The sequence below is a fragment of the Rhinolophus sinicus genome, chromosome X (assembly GCF_036562045.2).
Source record: "Rhinolophus sinicus isolate RSC01 chromosome X, ASM3656204v1, whole genome shotgun sequence".
NCBI lineage: Eukaryota > Metazoa > Chordata > Mammalia > Chiroptera > Rhinolophidae > Rhinolophus > Rhinolophus sinicus.
Window position 1 is genome coordinate 112,847,399 of NC_133768.1, and position 15,062 is coordinate 112,862,460.

General features: G+C 38.5%; 1 protein-coding gene across 2 annotated transcripts in view; it reads right to left on the reverse strand.

The window, feature by feature from the left end:
• Nucleotides 1-11,799, reverse strand: part of FAAH2 (fatty acid amide hydrolase 2) — an 84,743-nt gene extending 72,944 nt beyond the window's left edge. The window contains exons 1-2 of one of the 2 annotated variants that reach the window (XM_019719518.2): nucleotides 11,482-11,799; nucleotides 551-633 (exon numbers count right to left, since the gene is read on the reverse strand). In XM_019719518.2, coding sequence (XP_019575077.1) covers nucleotides 551-633; nucleotides 11,482-11,673 — 275 coding nt within the window. In that variant the 5' untranslated portion in view covers nucleotides 11,674-11,799. Of the gene's footprint in view, nucleotides 1-550; nucleotides 634-11,165; nucleotides 11,276-11,481 lie in introns of those variants that run through there. The other variant, XM_074323639.1, reaches the window with a different exon arrangement.
• Nucleotides 11,800-15,062: the final 3,263 nt, after the last annotated feature.

Consider the following 15,062-nt stretch of genomic DNA (forward strand, 5'->3'; position numbering starts at 1 on the left):
TAAACGAAAGTTTATTGGGGTGACAACTGTTAGCAGTTACATAGATTTTAGGTGTACAATCCTGTGATACATCATCTATTAGGTTGGTGCAAATGTAATTGCGGTTTAAAAGGTTAAAAATTGCAAAAACTGCAATTACTTTTGCTCTAACCTAATATATATCACATTATGTGTTAAAATACCATCTACTATACTAAATTCACATTGGATAATGTAATAATAAGGGAGATTTCTCCTATTAGAGTCCCTACCAAAGACTCTTAATTCAATAAGCATTCAATGATACGCACCAAGTTTCAGGTCTTGTTCTGGATATTGAATATGTAAAATCCAACAAAATATATTTCTCGCCATTGAAGACCTTAAAGTCAGTGGGGGATTACAGAAGGCATACAAAGAAGCATAAAGGGTCAACAAAGGGCAGGAAGTGTTGAATTATAAATCAGGGCAGGTCCCAGAGGGAAACCAAAGGAAGGACATAGGAAGAGGCATCTAGGAAAAACAGGCCACAGAAATACAACAAAAACCATGACAGAGTAAAAATGCTCACCTGTACTTGACAATTCCATTGATCAGTGGGTTCACATCCATGATTCTGTTGATATAAGCCTGAATAACATCTATGCATTTCACCTGCAAAATACAGTAATTTATTTAACAAGTGTTTACTTAAAGAACAATTTATCCATTCCACAAGTATTTAACAAAAAACTCCCTGTGTGCATTAATCACTTTTTATTTAGGACATCAATGAATTATCCAGTGCAGTCCACTGTGAGGGTGTAAAAGATGGCTACTTTGAAGCTAAGAAGTCAGAAATATGCCAGTATTAAATCACTCTGGAAAATGTGTAAGAATGAAAGGCATAAACGCTATTCTATGTAAATAGAAATTGGAGTCTATGGATATTATCTATACAGTGGTACCTTGGTTTTCGAACGTAATCCGTTCCGGAAGACCGTTCGAGTTCTGAGACGTTCGAAAACAGCCGACAGCTAGGCCTTAGGATCTTGCACTCAGTGGAAGCCACGAGACATGTTCGACTTCCGAGGCATGTTCGAAAACCAAAGCATTTACTTCCTGGTTTACGGCGTTAGTAAATGGAAATGTTCGTCAATGGAGACGTTCGAAAACCGAGGTACTACTGTAAATATATATGTGTATATATATATATATATATATATGTGTGTGTGTGTGTGTGTGTGTATATATACATACATACTCAATTAGTAAATATTATTCTAGTAAATAACTATTATAACGATAGACATTATTTTATAGTGATACCCTAAAACAACATTATACACCATCTTCACAAAATCCAGGAGTTGAGTGGAGATGTAAAAGCATATTAAGGCATAGTTTCCAGATAAAAGACACCAAGTTTAGTTTTAATTTCAGATGAATAGCAAATAATTTTTAGTATATATCCCAAATATTGCATGTGGATAATTATACTAAAATTCGTGCAGTTTTTCATACAAACCACCTGCCCTGGCTCAAGTTGCACTTTCCTAGGGTCTCTCAAAGGGTAGCGGAACCTAGACAAGCAGCATCTGGCTTAAGCATGTACTATACCTCTGGCTGAGCAGCCCTAAGCCCAGCACTAGCGGCAGCAACCTTGGTTCATGGCTTGGCCTCTTGAGGCACTTCCAAACATGGCGCAGGTAGGGATATCTGCAGATTGCTTTGTGGCTCCTGCCAGGTGGGCCCAGGTAGGGCATGGGCTGCAGCTGAACTTGATCTGCCAGCGGGTCCCCTCCCAGGTGGCCCTGAGGTGGGCAGTCCCAGTGGCTAGCTTCAAAATGAGCTGGAGCATCACCCAGCCATCTTCAAGGATGACACAACCAAGGGGTGAATTGAGCAGGCCCCAGAGCCCTACTGAGGCAGATCCTACTCTGCAGGGTCAGCCCCTGAACCATAATTACTTCACTGTAGTCACAGCCAGTCCTCACAACCAAGGAGGCTGAGGGTCAATCCCTCCCACTGATGAGCAAACAGCAACCAAGGCTCAACTACAAGTGGTCACACACAACCCACACAGGGAACACACTTGAAGTGTGTGGCTGAGGTAATCAGGAAGATTGCACCACTTGGCCCCACAGGACACCTCCTACATAAGGTCACACACTCTAGTAAGACTGGGAGGCATAGTAGCCCTACCTAATACAAAGAAATGAACACAGGGAGGCAGCCAAAATTAGGAAACAAAGAAACATGTCCCAAATGAAAGAATAGAACAAAGTTCCAGAAAAAACACACAACTAAACAAAATAGAGATAAGCAATCTACCATATACAGTTCCAAACATTGGTTATAAGGATGCTCAATGATCTCAGGGAGAACTTCAACAAAGACATAGGAAACAAACAAACAAAAAGAGATAGAAAACATAAAAAAGAACTAGCCAAAAATAAAGAATACAATAATGGAAATGAAGACTACATTAGAGGGAATCAATAGTAGATTAGATGAAGCAAAGGACTGAATCAGTGATTTAGAAGATAAGGTAGCAGAGAGCACCCAATCAGAACAGAAAAAAAATAGAGTCCAAAAAATGAAGAGAGCTTAAGAGGCCTCTGAGATAACACCACGTATACCAATATTCCCATCATTAGGGTACCAGTAGGAGGAGAGAGAGAGCAAATAATTGAAAACCAATTTAATAAAATAATGACAGAAAAGTTCCCTAACCTGTCAAAGGAAATGGACATACAAGCCCAGAAAGCACAGAGAGTCCCAAACAAGATGTACCCAAAGAGGCCCACACCAAGACACATCATAATTACAATCCCAAAAGTTAAAGACAAAGAGAGAATCTTAAAAGCAGCAAGAGAAAAGCAGTTACCTACAGGGGGACGCCCTTAAGACTGTCAGCTGATTTCTCAACAGACACTTTGCAGGCTGGAAGGGTTTGGCAGGCGATATTCAAAGAGATGAAAAGTTAGGACCTACAACCAAGATTACTCTAGCCAGCAAGGTTATCATTTAGAATCAAAGGACAGATAAAAAGCTTCCCAGATAAAAAAAAAAAAAAAAGCTGAAGGAGTTCATCACCACCAAACCAATATTACAGGAAATCTTAGAGGGACTTCTTTAAGATGGGTGGGGGTTTAAGGATGGGTTAAAGGGGAAGGGATTAAGAAGTATAAATTGGTTGTTACAAAGCAGTCAGGGATGTAGGGTATAGCATAAGGAATATAGTCAATAATATTGTAATAACTAGGTATGGTGCCAGATAGGTACTAGATCTATCAGTGTGATAGATGGAAGGTGGGTTGGGGGCAGGACGAAAAGGTGAAGGGATTAAGAAATACAGATTGGTAGTTATAAAATAGTCATGGGGATGTAAAATAAAGCATAGGTAATATAACTAATATGGTAATGGTGGCTACTAGTCAGAGGGATCACTTTGGAAATTATATAAATATTTAACCACTGTTCTGTATACCTGAAATTAATATAAAACAATATTGAATGTCAACTGTAATTGAAAAATTAAAAAAGGGGGGAAAGATATAGGGAAATAAGAGAAAGAAAGTTCCAGGTATAAAATAAATAAGTCTTTGTGGATGTAATATACAGTATAGGAAATATAGTCAATAATATTGTGATAGCATGGTGTGGTACCAGATGGTTGCTGGACTTATCATGGTGATCACTTCTTTAGCATAAGAAATAAAATTAATAACATGGTAATAACGATGTATAGTGCTAGGTGGGTACTGTTAAATAACTATTATGTATACCTGAAACTAATATAATATTGTATGTTAGATATATTTTAACAAAAATATTTTAAAAGGAGGAATTTCGAAGCTGGAAAAAAAAAAAGGAAAGAAAGTGCTATGTGCCAAAATGAAAAGAAAAGTAAAATAAAATAAAGTACAGTCAGCTGAAAAAAAAGGTATGGACAAAGATATATTAGGTAAATATAAACAATAAGAAGGCACAAGTGGTACCATTAATATCAGATAAAACAAATTTCAAGACTAAAACATGCAATGGTACAACCCATGAAACTGATATAACAGTCATATACTGTTGACATTAAAAAGCAGGCAAATATATAGAGTATAAATTCCTAAGAATATAAAGAGAACTTGAACAAAAATACAAGTATAGTAACAGATAATATAGCACTTTCAAAAATTGACAAATTAAGTAGTCAAAAATAAGGCTGTATCCAGAAATGTAATAATGTAGCCAATATATTCAAGGACATACAGAGAGAGAAGTTCTCCATCAAGAAGGAATATTCTCTTTGTTCGTGAATCATGAATAGACAATGATCATGTATTTAGTAACAAATGGAGCTCAGAGAGAGAGAGTCCCTCAGTGAGTAAGTCCATGCATGGGCCCTTTAAGAGGAGCACCTAGGACTGCAGTCACTCTCGTCTCACTCAGCCACAATACCCTCTGGTTTTCACAGCCAGAAGTTATGCAGACTTCTCTCCCTGGGACTGAAACCCTGGGCTGGGGAGTTTGGTGTGGTGCTGGGAAACCTCACTCCTCCAGGGGAGACCTCCATTGCCAAGATAGTCCTTCCAGTTTTTAATGGTCACACATTGGTGTGGGACCAGCATGTTCTCTGCCCCTCGTACCAGTTCTAGAGGTGGCTTCTTCTGCCTGTCCTTAGTTGTACGGCTTTGGTTCAGCTTGACTTCATGTGATTCTCAATGATGGTTCTTCTGTAGTTTAGTTGTAATTTTGATGTGGTCGTGAGAGCAGGTAAACACAGCGTTTACCTACTCCACCATCTTGACCAGAAATCCAGCCCTTATTCTTAAGAGAAAAATAAAAGGCAAACCTTTGGGTAGTTCTGGTCAAGATGGCAGAGTAGATGAATGCTGTACTTGCCTCCTCCCATGACCACAACAAAATTATGGAACAATCAACCTGCAGAACAGTCTGAAGATTAGTTGAACAGAAATCATATAAATAAAGATATAAAGAAGAGGCCACAGAGAGTGGTGGGGGGGCGGAGACATGAAACAGGCTGGCCCCACACCCATGTGTGATGGTTAAGAATTGGGAGGGATATCTCAGCTGTGAAGGTCCCCATTGAGGAGCGAGCATCTTCAGCGCAGAGCACCAGTGCCAGGAAGAGGAGCCCACAGAACATAATGGTGTAAAAATCAGTGGAGATTCCTTCCATCCCAGTGAAACAGAAGGCAGCTGGAAACCCAGACATCCTCTTAAAGGGCCCACACAAGATTCTCTGTGCACAGGCACTCACCCTAAGCTCCAGCAAAAGGCACCAGAGACATTCAGGGAGAAACTGAATTATGTGGTTTAAGAGCGTGGGCTGGAGGGGTAGCTGCCATTGTCCCTATGTTGAGCCCTCCTCCCAGACAGCCAGCAGGCAGGCACCATCTTTCCTCTGTTGAGTTCTTCTCCCATATGGCCTGTAGGCAGGCACCAAATTTAAATCTGCATTGACCTGCTGAACAACACTTGCCCCACCCAGGTGACTCCCTGAGACCCTGTCCCACTTAACTTCCAAACTCTTTCAGCGGCTGTGATTCACAGTCAGCCGTCAGGCAGTGGCTGGCCTCAGGGAGCCCTGTGCCTTTTGCTGAGCTGACCCAGTCCCAATACAAGCATACAGCGCTTGCATGCTGTGGTTGTGGCCAATCCTCAAGCCAGTCAGTCTGAGGGTGAACGACACCCACTAATGTGCCAACAGCAATCAAGACTAAACTACAACAGGAGGGCACACACAATGCACACAAGGGACACTTGAGGGACACCTGGCTTAGGTGATCATAGAGACTGTACCACTGGGCACCACAGAACACCTACAACATAAGGCCAACTTTCCAAGACTGGGAGACATAGCGTGCCTACCTAATGCACAGAAACAAATACAGACAAGCAGCCAAAATGAAGAGACTAAAAAAAAAAAAAAAGTCTCAAATGAAAGAACAGGAGAAAATTGCAGAAACAAAATTAAATCAAATGGAGGCAAACAATCTAACAGATACAGGGTTCAAAAGACTGGTTATAAACTTAGGGAAATAATACATGAACTCAGTGAGAACTTGAGCAGAGATAGTATGAATAAAAAGGCACATAGAAACCATAAAAAAGAACCAGTCATAAAAAAGAATACAATAACTTAAATGAAGAATGCACTAGAAAGAATCAACAGCAGATTAGATAAAGCAGAGGACTGAATCAGCCATTTGGAAGACAAGGAAGCAGAAAACTCCCAATCAGAACAGCAAAAAGGAAACAGAATAAAATGAAAATGAGGATAGTTAAGGAGCCTCTGGGACAACTTCAAGCATACCAACAATCACATCACAGGGGTACCAGAAGGACAAGAGAGAGATAACAAGGGATTGCAAACCTATTTGAAGAAATAATAACTGAAAACTTCCCTAACCTAGTGAAGGAAACAGACATACGAATCCAAAAAGCGCAGAGAGTCTCAAACAAGATGAACCTAAAGAGGCCCACACCAAGACATATCATAATTAAAATGGCAACAGGTAAAGACAAAGAGAATCTTAAAAGCAGCAAGAGAAAGGCAGTTAGTTACCTACAAGGGAGCCCCCATAATGAACAGAAACATTGCAGACCAGAAGGCATCGGCAAGAAATATTCAAAGTGATGAAAAGGAAGGACATAGAAGAAAGACTACTCTACCCAACACAGCTATCATTTAAAATTGAAGGAGAGACAAAAGGCTTCCAGAAAAGCAAAGCAAAAATAATCCATCACTACAAAATCAGTATTAAAAGAAATGTTAAATGGAATTCTTGAAGAAAGAAGAAGAAGAAGAAACATAAATATCAATAATAAAACAGCAATAACTACATCTCTACCAACAATTACTTCAAATGTAAATGGATTAAATGCTCCAATCAAATGATAGGGTGGCTGAATGGATACGAAAACAAGACCCTTACATATGCTTCCTATAAGACACTCACTTCAGATCGAAAGACACACACAACTGAAAGTAAAGGGATGGGAAAAGATATTTCATGAAAATGGAAACAAACAAAAAGCTGGGGTAGCACTACTTATACCAGACAAAATAGACTTTAAAATACAGGCTATAATAAGAGACAAAGAATGACATTTCATAATGATAAAGGGATCAATCCAACAAGACAATATAACCCTTGTAAATATTTATGCACCCAACATAGGAGCACCCAACTGTATACAGCAAATATTGATGGACATAAAAGGACAGATCAACAGTAATACAGCCATCATAGGGGACTTAACACCACACTGATATTCAAGGGCTAGAGCTTTGAGACAGAAAATCAACATGGAAACAACAGCAGACTTAAAGGACACATTAAACCAGAGGATTTAATTGATATTTTTAGAGCATTTCACTCCAAAGCAGCAGAACATACATTCTTTTCAAGTGCACATGGAACATTTCCCAGGACACACCACATGTTAGGCCACAACACAAGTCTCAACAAATTTAAGAAGATTGAAATCATATCAGACATCTTCCCCTGTTGGAATGGTATGAAACTAGAAATCAATTACAAGAAAAAACAAAACAAAACAAAACTGAAAAAACTCACAAAAACGTGGGGGCTAAATAACATGCTACTAAATAACGGATGGGTCAACAATGAGATCAAGGAAGAAATCTAAAGATACCCTGAGACAAATGAAAATGGAAACACAATGACCCCAAATCTATGGGACACAGCAAAAGCAATCCTAAGAAGGAAATTCATAGCAATACAGGCTTAGTTCAAAAACAAGAAAAATCTCTAATAAACCATCTAACCTTACACCTAAAGGAACTAGAAAAAGAACAGCAAACAAAGCCTGCATAGACGTTTCTCCAAAGGGGACATACAGATGGCCAATAGACACATGAAAAGATGCTCAGTGTCAGTAATCACCAGATAAATGCAAATTAAAACTACAATGAGATATCACCTCACACCTGTCAGCATAGGTGTCATCAATAAATCTACAAACAAGTGTTGGCGAGGATGTGGAGAAAAGGGAACCCTCGTGCACTGTCAACGGGACTGCAAATTGGTGCAGCCACTGTGGAAAACGGTGTGGAGGTTCTTTAAACAATTAAAAATAGAACTGCCTTATGACCCAGCAATTCCATTTCTGGGTATTTATCTGAAGAAATCCAAAACTCAAATTCGAAAAGATATATACACCCTTATGTTCACTGCAGCACTTTTTACAAAATAGCCAAGATATGGAAGCAACCTAAGTGCCTGTCAATAGACAATTGGATAAAGAAGAGGCGTTACACATATACAATGAAATATTCCTCAGCCACAAAAAAATGAAATCTTACCATTTGTGACAACATGGATGGACTTAAGTGAAATAAGTCAGATAGACAAAGACAAATACCATATGATTTCACTTATATGTGGAATCTAAAAACATAAAATTAAATAAACAAATAAACAAAACAGAAACACATTCATAGATACAGGGAACAAACTGATGGTTTCCAGATGGGAGGAGGGGTTGAGGGGCTGGGTGAAAAAAGTGAAAGGATTAAGAATTACAAGTTGGTAGTTACAAAATAGTCACAGGGATGTTAAGTACAGTATAGGAAACATATCCAATATTATTGTAATATCTATGCATGGTATCAGATGGGTACTAGAATTATCAGGGTGATTTCTTTGTCATAAGGTATGTAAATGTCTAACCAGTATGCTGTATACCTGAAACTAATGTAATATTGAATGTCAACTGTAATTGAAAATTTTTTTTAAAAAAAGAATGCATTGTATGATTATTAGATGCAAAGTCAATTATTAAGTGTAAACTTTGTTTACCTACTGGATGTACATCAATTTTATATCTTGTGAGGTGGTGTCTAAATTGTTTGACAAAATATTTTGCATCTGTTGGGGTAATAGTATTATTAATTTTGTGTTTTTTAAAGGGTATGGACTATTCTCTCATTATTAAAGAATTTATAAAGAAAACTCTAACAGCATGGAAATAATAATCATTTTGAGAAAAAAATGAAAATAATTTTTAATAATAAACAGACTTTATCCTCTAAAAAAAGACAAAACTTTAGCCTTCAGAGACACAAGGAAAACAGACTAGGGAGTTAATGGCCTTTTCGAGCCTGCAGAAATGGTATAAAGACTAAAGAAGATTAAGTGCCATCCTCATTGCAAAGCCAGGGTAAATAAGAAGACAGGAAAATACTTGAATTTTCCGATGAAGGTCTCAAGGTAAACTGAAGATACCAGTACTTTAGCACTTTCCTTCACCCAGTGCACAGGATTTACTCATTCATGTACTTAGGCACCTAAAGATAACATGCGAATGCATATGGGTAACACCTGAGTGAGTATACAGTCTGTTGGAGTTAATACTCTTTAAATAGGTGATATCATCAATATCCTTATATTTACACTTCCCTCTTGATGTCAGAGTAATTTCTTGCTGTTTAATATGAGAATTGGAGATAAAATATACAAAGTTCCTAGTACACAGTAGGCACTCTATAAGTGGTAGCTGCTATTATTCCATCTAAAGCCTTAGACTTAACCAAAAATGCAACTGGAACTGACCCAGTCTTACACAAAAAAAATAGGTCAAATTGTCATTAAGTTTTTTAATGGCTTCCTTCCAGGCCCTTGCAATAAGAGTGAAAGGAAGCCAGCTTTCTCAAATATTCAAGCGTCTAGGGCAGTGTTTCTCAGCGTTGGTACTATTGGCATTTTGGGGCCAGTTAATTCTTTGTTATGGAGTGGGCTATCCTGTGCATTGTAGGATGTTTAGTAGCATCCCTGGCCTCTATCCATTCAATATAAAAACACTTCACCCAGTTGTGACAACCAAAAATATCCCCAGACATTGTCAAATGTCCTCTGGGGGACAAAACTGCTCCCAGTTGAGAACCCCTGCTCTAGAGAAATGAAGGAAATATAAAAGAAAAGGCAGAGGTTGTGGGAGGCAGAACCTTGGAGAGACTGAGGGAAAACTAGGACAAATAATACTTTGTATCCTGTCCACTTCTTATCTTTATAACATTTTTATACAAAGTATATGTAGATGATCTTTTCTCACGGGTAAGCATAGACGTATTAATAATGGCTATTATTTCCAAAAACCTGACTTATATAGGACTATTATGCCAGGCAGTGTTTTTAAGATTTTTACATATATGAACCTAATTAACTTAAGTAACCCTCACAACATCTCTATGAGGTATATTCTATTATCAAGTCTATTTATCTTGCAGAATATCAGAGGCACTGAAAGATTATAATGTTTGCAAGATTACATAGCAAAATAGTAGGAGAGCCAGGATTTCTGAACCCAGGCAGCCTGGCTCCAGAGTCCATCTTTCAAAATCACTATATTACACAGCCTACCGCTTGCCAGGTACTTGACGTGCCTTATATGCAATTGTCCTGGCAACCCTTGCGCAGGGTCATAGAGCTATGAAGACACATACCCAAAATTGAAACCTATTGTCTTTCTGTTATACATCTCACTCTTCAAATGTTAGCAAAAAGCATGCATGGGGGACAAAAGGCTAGCAGGGGATACAGGAAAACGGCAAGAAATGTCATTGAAAGGTTACCAGGAGTATAAAAAGACATTCTAGATTATGGTAATAAAGCAATGAGGAAAAACAAATGAGAAAACAGGGATAAAAAGAAGAGGGGAATAAAGAAAGAATACAAGAGTATAATCCAAGATCCCTAGGGAACTAACTATTCACATACAGAAAAAGATGGTCCTGCTTGCATTCTAGAGCGAACAATTATCTGAACTGCTTCAATCTTTGTATTAAGAATTTCCATCAATTTTTGGGTATTTGTGCAAATCGTTTTACCTCGGGTTTCTCATGTGTAAAATGGGGATATTACCTAGAGAATTACATCAGTGAGACAGAATATGTTTAAGTGGCCTGCACAATATTTGACATGTGTTATGTACTAAAAGCTACTATTATCCTAGGGCACGTACTCTCTAGAGCAGGAACGCTTTTTTTATATATATATAAAAATCCCTTGAACAAGAAGCAGCGGGTAGGGCGGGGTGGGGGCAGGAGCGGGAACCGGACGGAGCTCAAGAAGAATTAGTTTCCCTGAGAATGAGTTTGTAAAGCGCACGTAAGAGATGCAGACAATTTCCATAACTGAAAATTAGTTTGTAAACCGCACCTGATTTATCCCCGCACAATTATTACGCACAAACGGGACAAATGGTCAGGAAGGACTGTGAGGCGTGCCAAAGTAATCCAAGTGATGCCTACAGCAAAAGCTCTGGGTATAAGCATACTACAACTCCCAGAAGTCTCCTTTTATCCCCAATGAATGCCTCGCCTATGTCGCCCTAGTAGAGAGTGGAAAGGAAATTGATTTCCACCAAACCCAAACTTGTTACAACAACGACCGCCACTAAACTTCCTGGAGTTTAGTTCCACTAAGAGACCTGTTTCTCTACACTCTTTTGAATCAGCCCGCGCGTTACACTCACCTTCCTCTGTCGGATCAGCTTGGCCAGCTGCACCCCCGAAAGCAGGAGTAATGGTTCAGTCACAGGCCGTGTGGTCATTGAATCAAACTTGGGGCCACCAAAGGCTCGAGCTGCTTGGCCTACTAGGCCAATAAGAAAGCCCATTGCCTGCAGGAGCAGCAACTGGATTCTGGCGGTGAGCAAAGGCGCCATAGCGGCCTGGATTCCGCACGGTCCTAGTGCGTGAAGGTTCCGTGCACCCTAGGCAAAATGAGGAGAAAAGACTAAGCAAGGAGGTGTTTAGGAATCCTTCCTTTTATAAGTCCAGTATCTACCCACAATTCCACAGGAGCTTGTTTGTCATCACCTGCTGGGCTCTGGGCCAGAGATAGGGGCGGAGTAAAGTCTTCCCAGCAACTGCCTGTGTACAATGCAACCCATTGTTAGTGCTGGTGTAACCCAACCCAGAAAGTGAGATATAAGACAGAGCAGTGGCTTTCGAGTTCCCAGTTCTGCCACTAGCTGGCCTTGGCCAATTTACACTGTTTCTAGTATTCAGTTTGTTCAAATGAAAAATGGGAATAATTACTCTTACATCAAAGAGTTATGATAAACACTGGATGATTAAACACTTAGCACGATTTATGGCAAATAGTAGGTTATAAGTGGTAGTTATAATTTATTTCAGTTGTACTTTCAAAAGAAGTGTTGTAAGTATACCTTTGCATGTAACACTTCAGTATGTTCAACAACTACATAACAAACACATATATATTATCTATATCCATATTATTTAATCCTTATAAGATCACAGATAGTACTGATGAATTAAAAATATGTCTAGCCCACATTTCTCTCCTAAACTCCTGATACTTGAAATCAATGCCTGTTTTACATCTCCATGTGACTGTTTTACACATCTTTCAAATTTAACATGTCCAAAATTCATCCTTTTGCCAAACCTGCTGCCCCTGAAGGTTCAGTAATGGCATTTTTTATCCACCCAATCAGCCATACCAAAAATCTGGAGACCATCCCAGATTCTTCCTTTTCTCTCATCTCCATGAATAGTTAGAAGTCCAGTTACTATCTTTCCGTCTCACTCTGCTCTTGCTTGGATCTCACTGACATTTCTGTGAACTTCTACAAATAACCAATTGATCACCCTGCCTTTATTTAGAATGTTTTTCCTAATATACAAATCTTACTATGTTAGTCCCCTGGCAATAACTGCAATGATTCCCCACTTTCCTCAGATTCAAGCCCCATCTACTTTGTCTGGTATTCAAATATCTCATGATTGGTATCTGTAAACCTCTGTATCTCATCCCTAGCTTATTCTGTTCCTCACATGTGATGCACCTGCCAAACAAAACTATCTGAAGGGTCTCTCTCCCCTCCATATCTTTGCATATGCTTTCCTCACTACCTCTCCATCTGGCTCAGGACAAGTACCACCTCCTCCAAGAACTCTTCCCTGAACACCAAACTAGGTTTCGTGCCACTCTTTTGTAACCCTCACTCCACAGTTTAACAATATCACAGCACTTATAATCCTTTATTTACATGTTAGGGTTTTCTGTCTGTTCCCCATCTAGACGTGAGCTCCCATCTAGACGTGAACTCCTCGAAGAACAGGGTCACTCTAATTCATCTTTGTAGTGTCAGAGCCCAACACAGGGCTTGTCATGCAGTCAGTCCAAGTTTGTAGGTTGAAGGTATGAGTTTATGAAAGAACGAATGCTGTCATGGATGGTGTAGGTGCCTGACCACTGCACTGTACACCTGAAGCTGAAAATGAATAATAATGAATGTCAACTATAATATATATATATATATATATATATATATATATATATATATATATACACACACATATGCATATTTCACAGGATGTGGAGTACAGCATAAGGAATAGTCAGTGGAATTGTAATAGCTATATACGATGTCAGAGGGATAGTAGACTGGGGGAGGGGGGTTATCACTTTGTGAGGGGTGTAAATGTCTAACTATTGCATTGTTTTGTACATCTGAAACTAATAAAAAAAAAGAATGAATGCTGAAGATAGGACCTTCAGCTTGGCATTTAGGCCTTAAGTAGGTGAAATATAAAAGTCATCCCAGAAACTTTTTCCATCTGCATAACTATGGATACTGAAGGTGTCATCACAGCACTTCTAACCTCCTTGGAAGCACCCAGTGGAATGCAGGTTAATCATGATAGGCACATCTGACAGATCCACTAAACACATTTGATAGAGTAGATTGTTAGAATCTGGGTTCTATTACAGTTTTGAGCACAATCTGTAGCTGAGTGAATCTTTACCAGAGAGAGTCTTTGTGAAAGTTTCCTTTGCCTAATTTTGATCTGGATTGTAAATGACCATTATGTGTGTCTATGGTACAAAGAATTCCCAGTTACGGAGCACTGACCAAATAAAATCTGGATTCAAGTTCTGTAATCCAAATCGTAAACCTACCTCACACACATGCATCCGTGTACAAATCACTTAATGGTTTTGAGTGTGTTTTTTCATCTATAAAATATGAATAACAGCTACCTCTTGGTGTTATGAAAAGTAAATCAAATATGTATATAAATATTCTGACAGTGCCTTCCCAGTGCATCACAGCTATTTATATTTGGTTGTACTAAGCAAAGAAAAACAGTCTAAGTTTAAGAAAAAGAGAGAGAAATTACATTTTGTCCCAAAGAGGAAAAGGAATGAGAAATACTGTTTGTGTGTGTGGGGAATAGCTCCCTATTAAAGTCAGGGAGGATTTATGTAATTCCACAATCCATTTAGCAATCAAAGGTGGAGGATCAAGAATTATCCTGGGGGATGTAAAGAACATCATAGGAAATATAGTCAATAATGTTGCATCAACTACATATGGAGTCAGATAGGTACCACACAAATCGGGGGATCACTGCATACATTATATAACTGTCCGACCATTATGCTGTACACCTGACACTAATATAAAATAATATTGAATGTCAACTGTAACTTAAATAAATAAATAATTTAAAGAAAAAACAAAGTTAACAAAAAGCAGTTATCCTTGACTCCTTTCTAAATTTCAGTGTTCACTAGACACTTTACACCCTGCCATGTTTGCAACTTGGTTCTCTAACTCTCCATTTACACCGCTACTACCTAAATTATGTAATATTTTCTTAACTGGTGCTATCCTACGTTCAATCTGTCCATTTTCCAAACCATTTATTACACTTAAAATTTTTTTTCTGATAAAGTAATTTATGGTCTTGTTTATACGGTGTATATAGCTATATACGATGTCAGAGGGGTAGTAGATTGGGGGAGAGAGTTATATATATAATATTTTACCCACTGAGTCGTTTGTCTTTTAATAACATTAAAAGTTATGTTAAAATATAGTTTAATATTTGTGTAAACACGTCTCTTTAACTTTCCCGTTGTGATTACTTTCACCAATATTATCCTTAGTATCCTTCTCAACTATCAATTAGCAATTCACCTAAATTATCCCTCTTTTCTGGATTTCTTTTTTTGCAGAAAGTTTTTCTACTATGAAGATAGATGCTGGCATGAAGTTGAGACAATTTAAGGTATGGT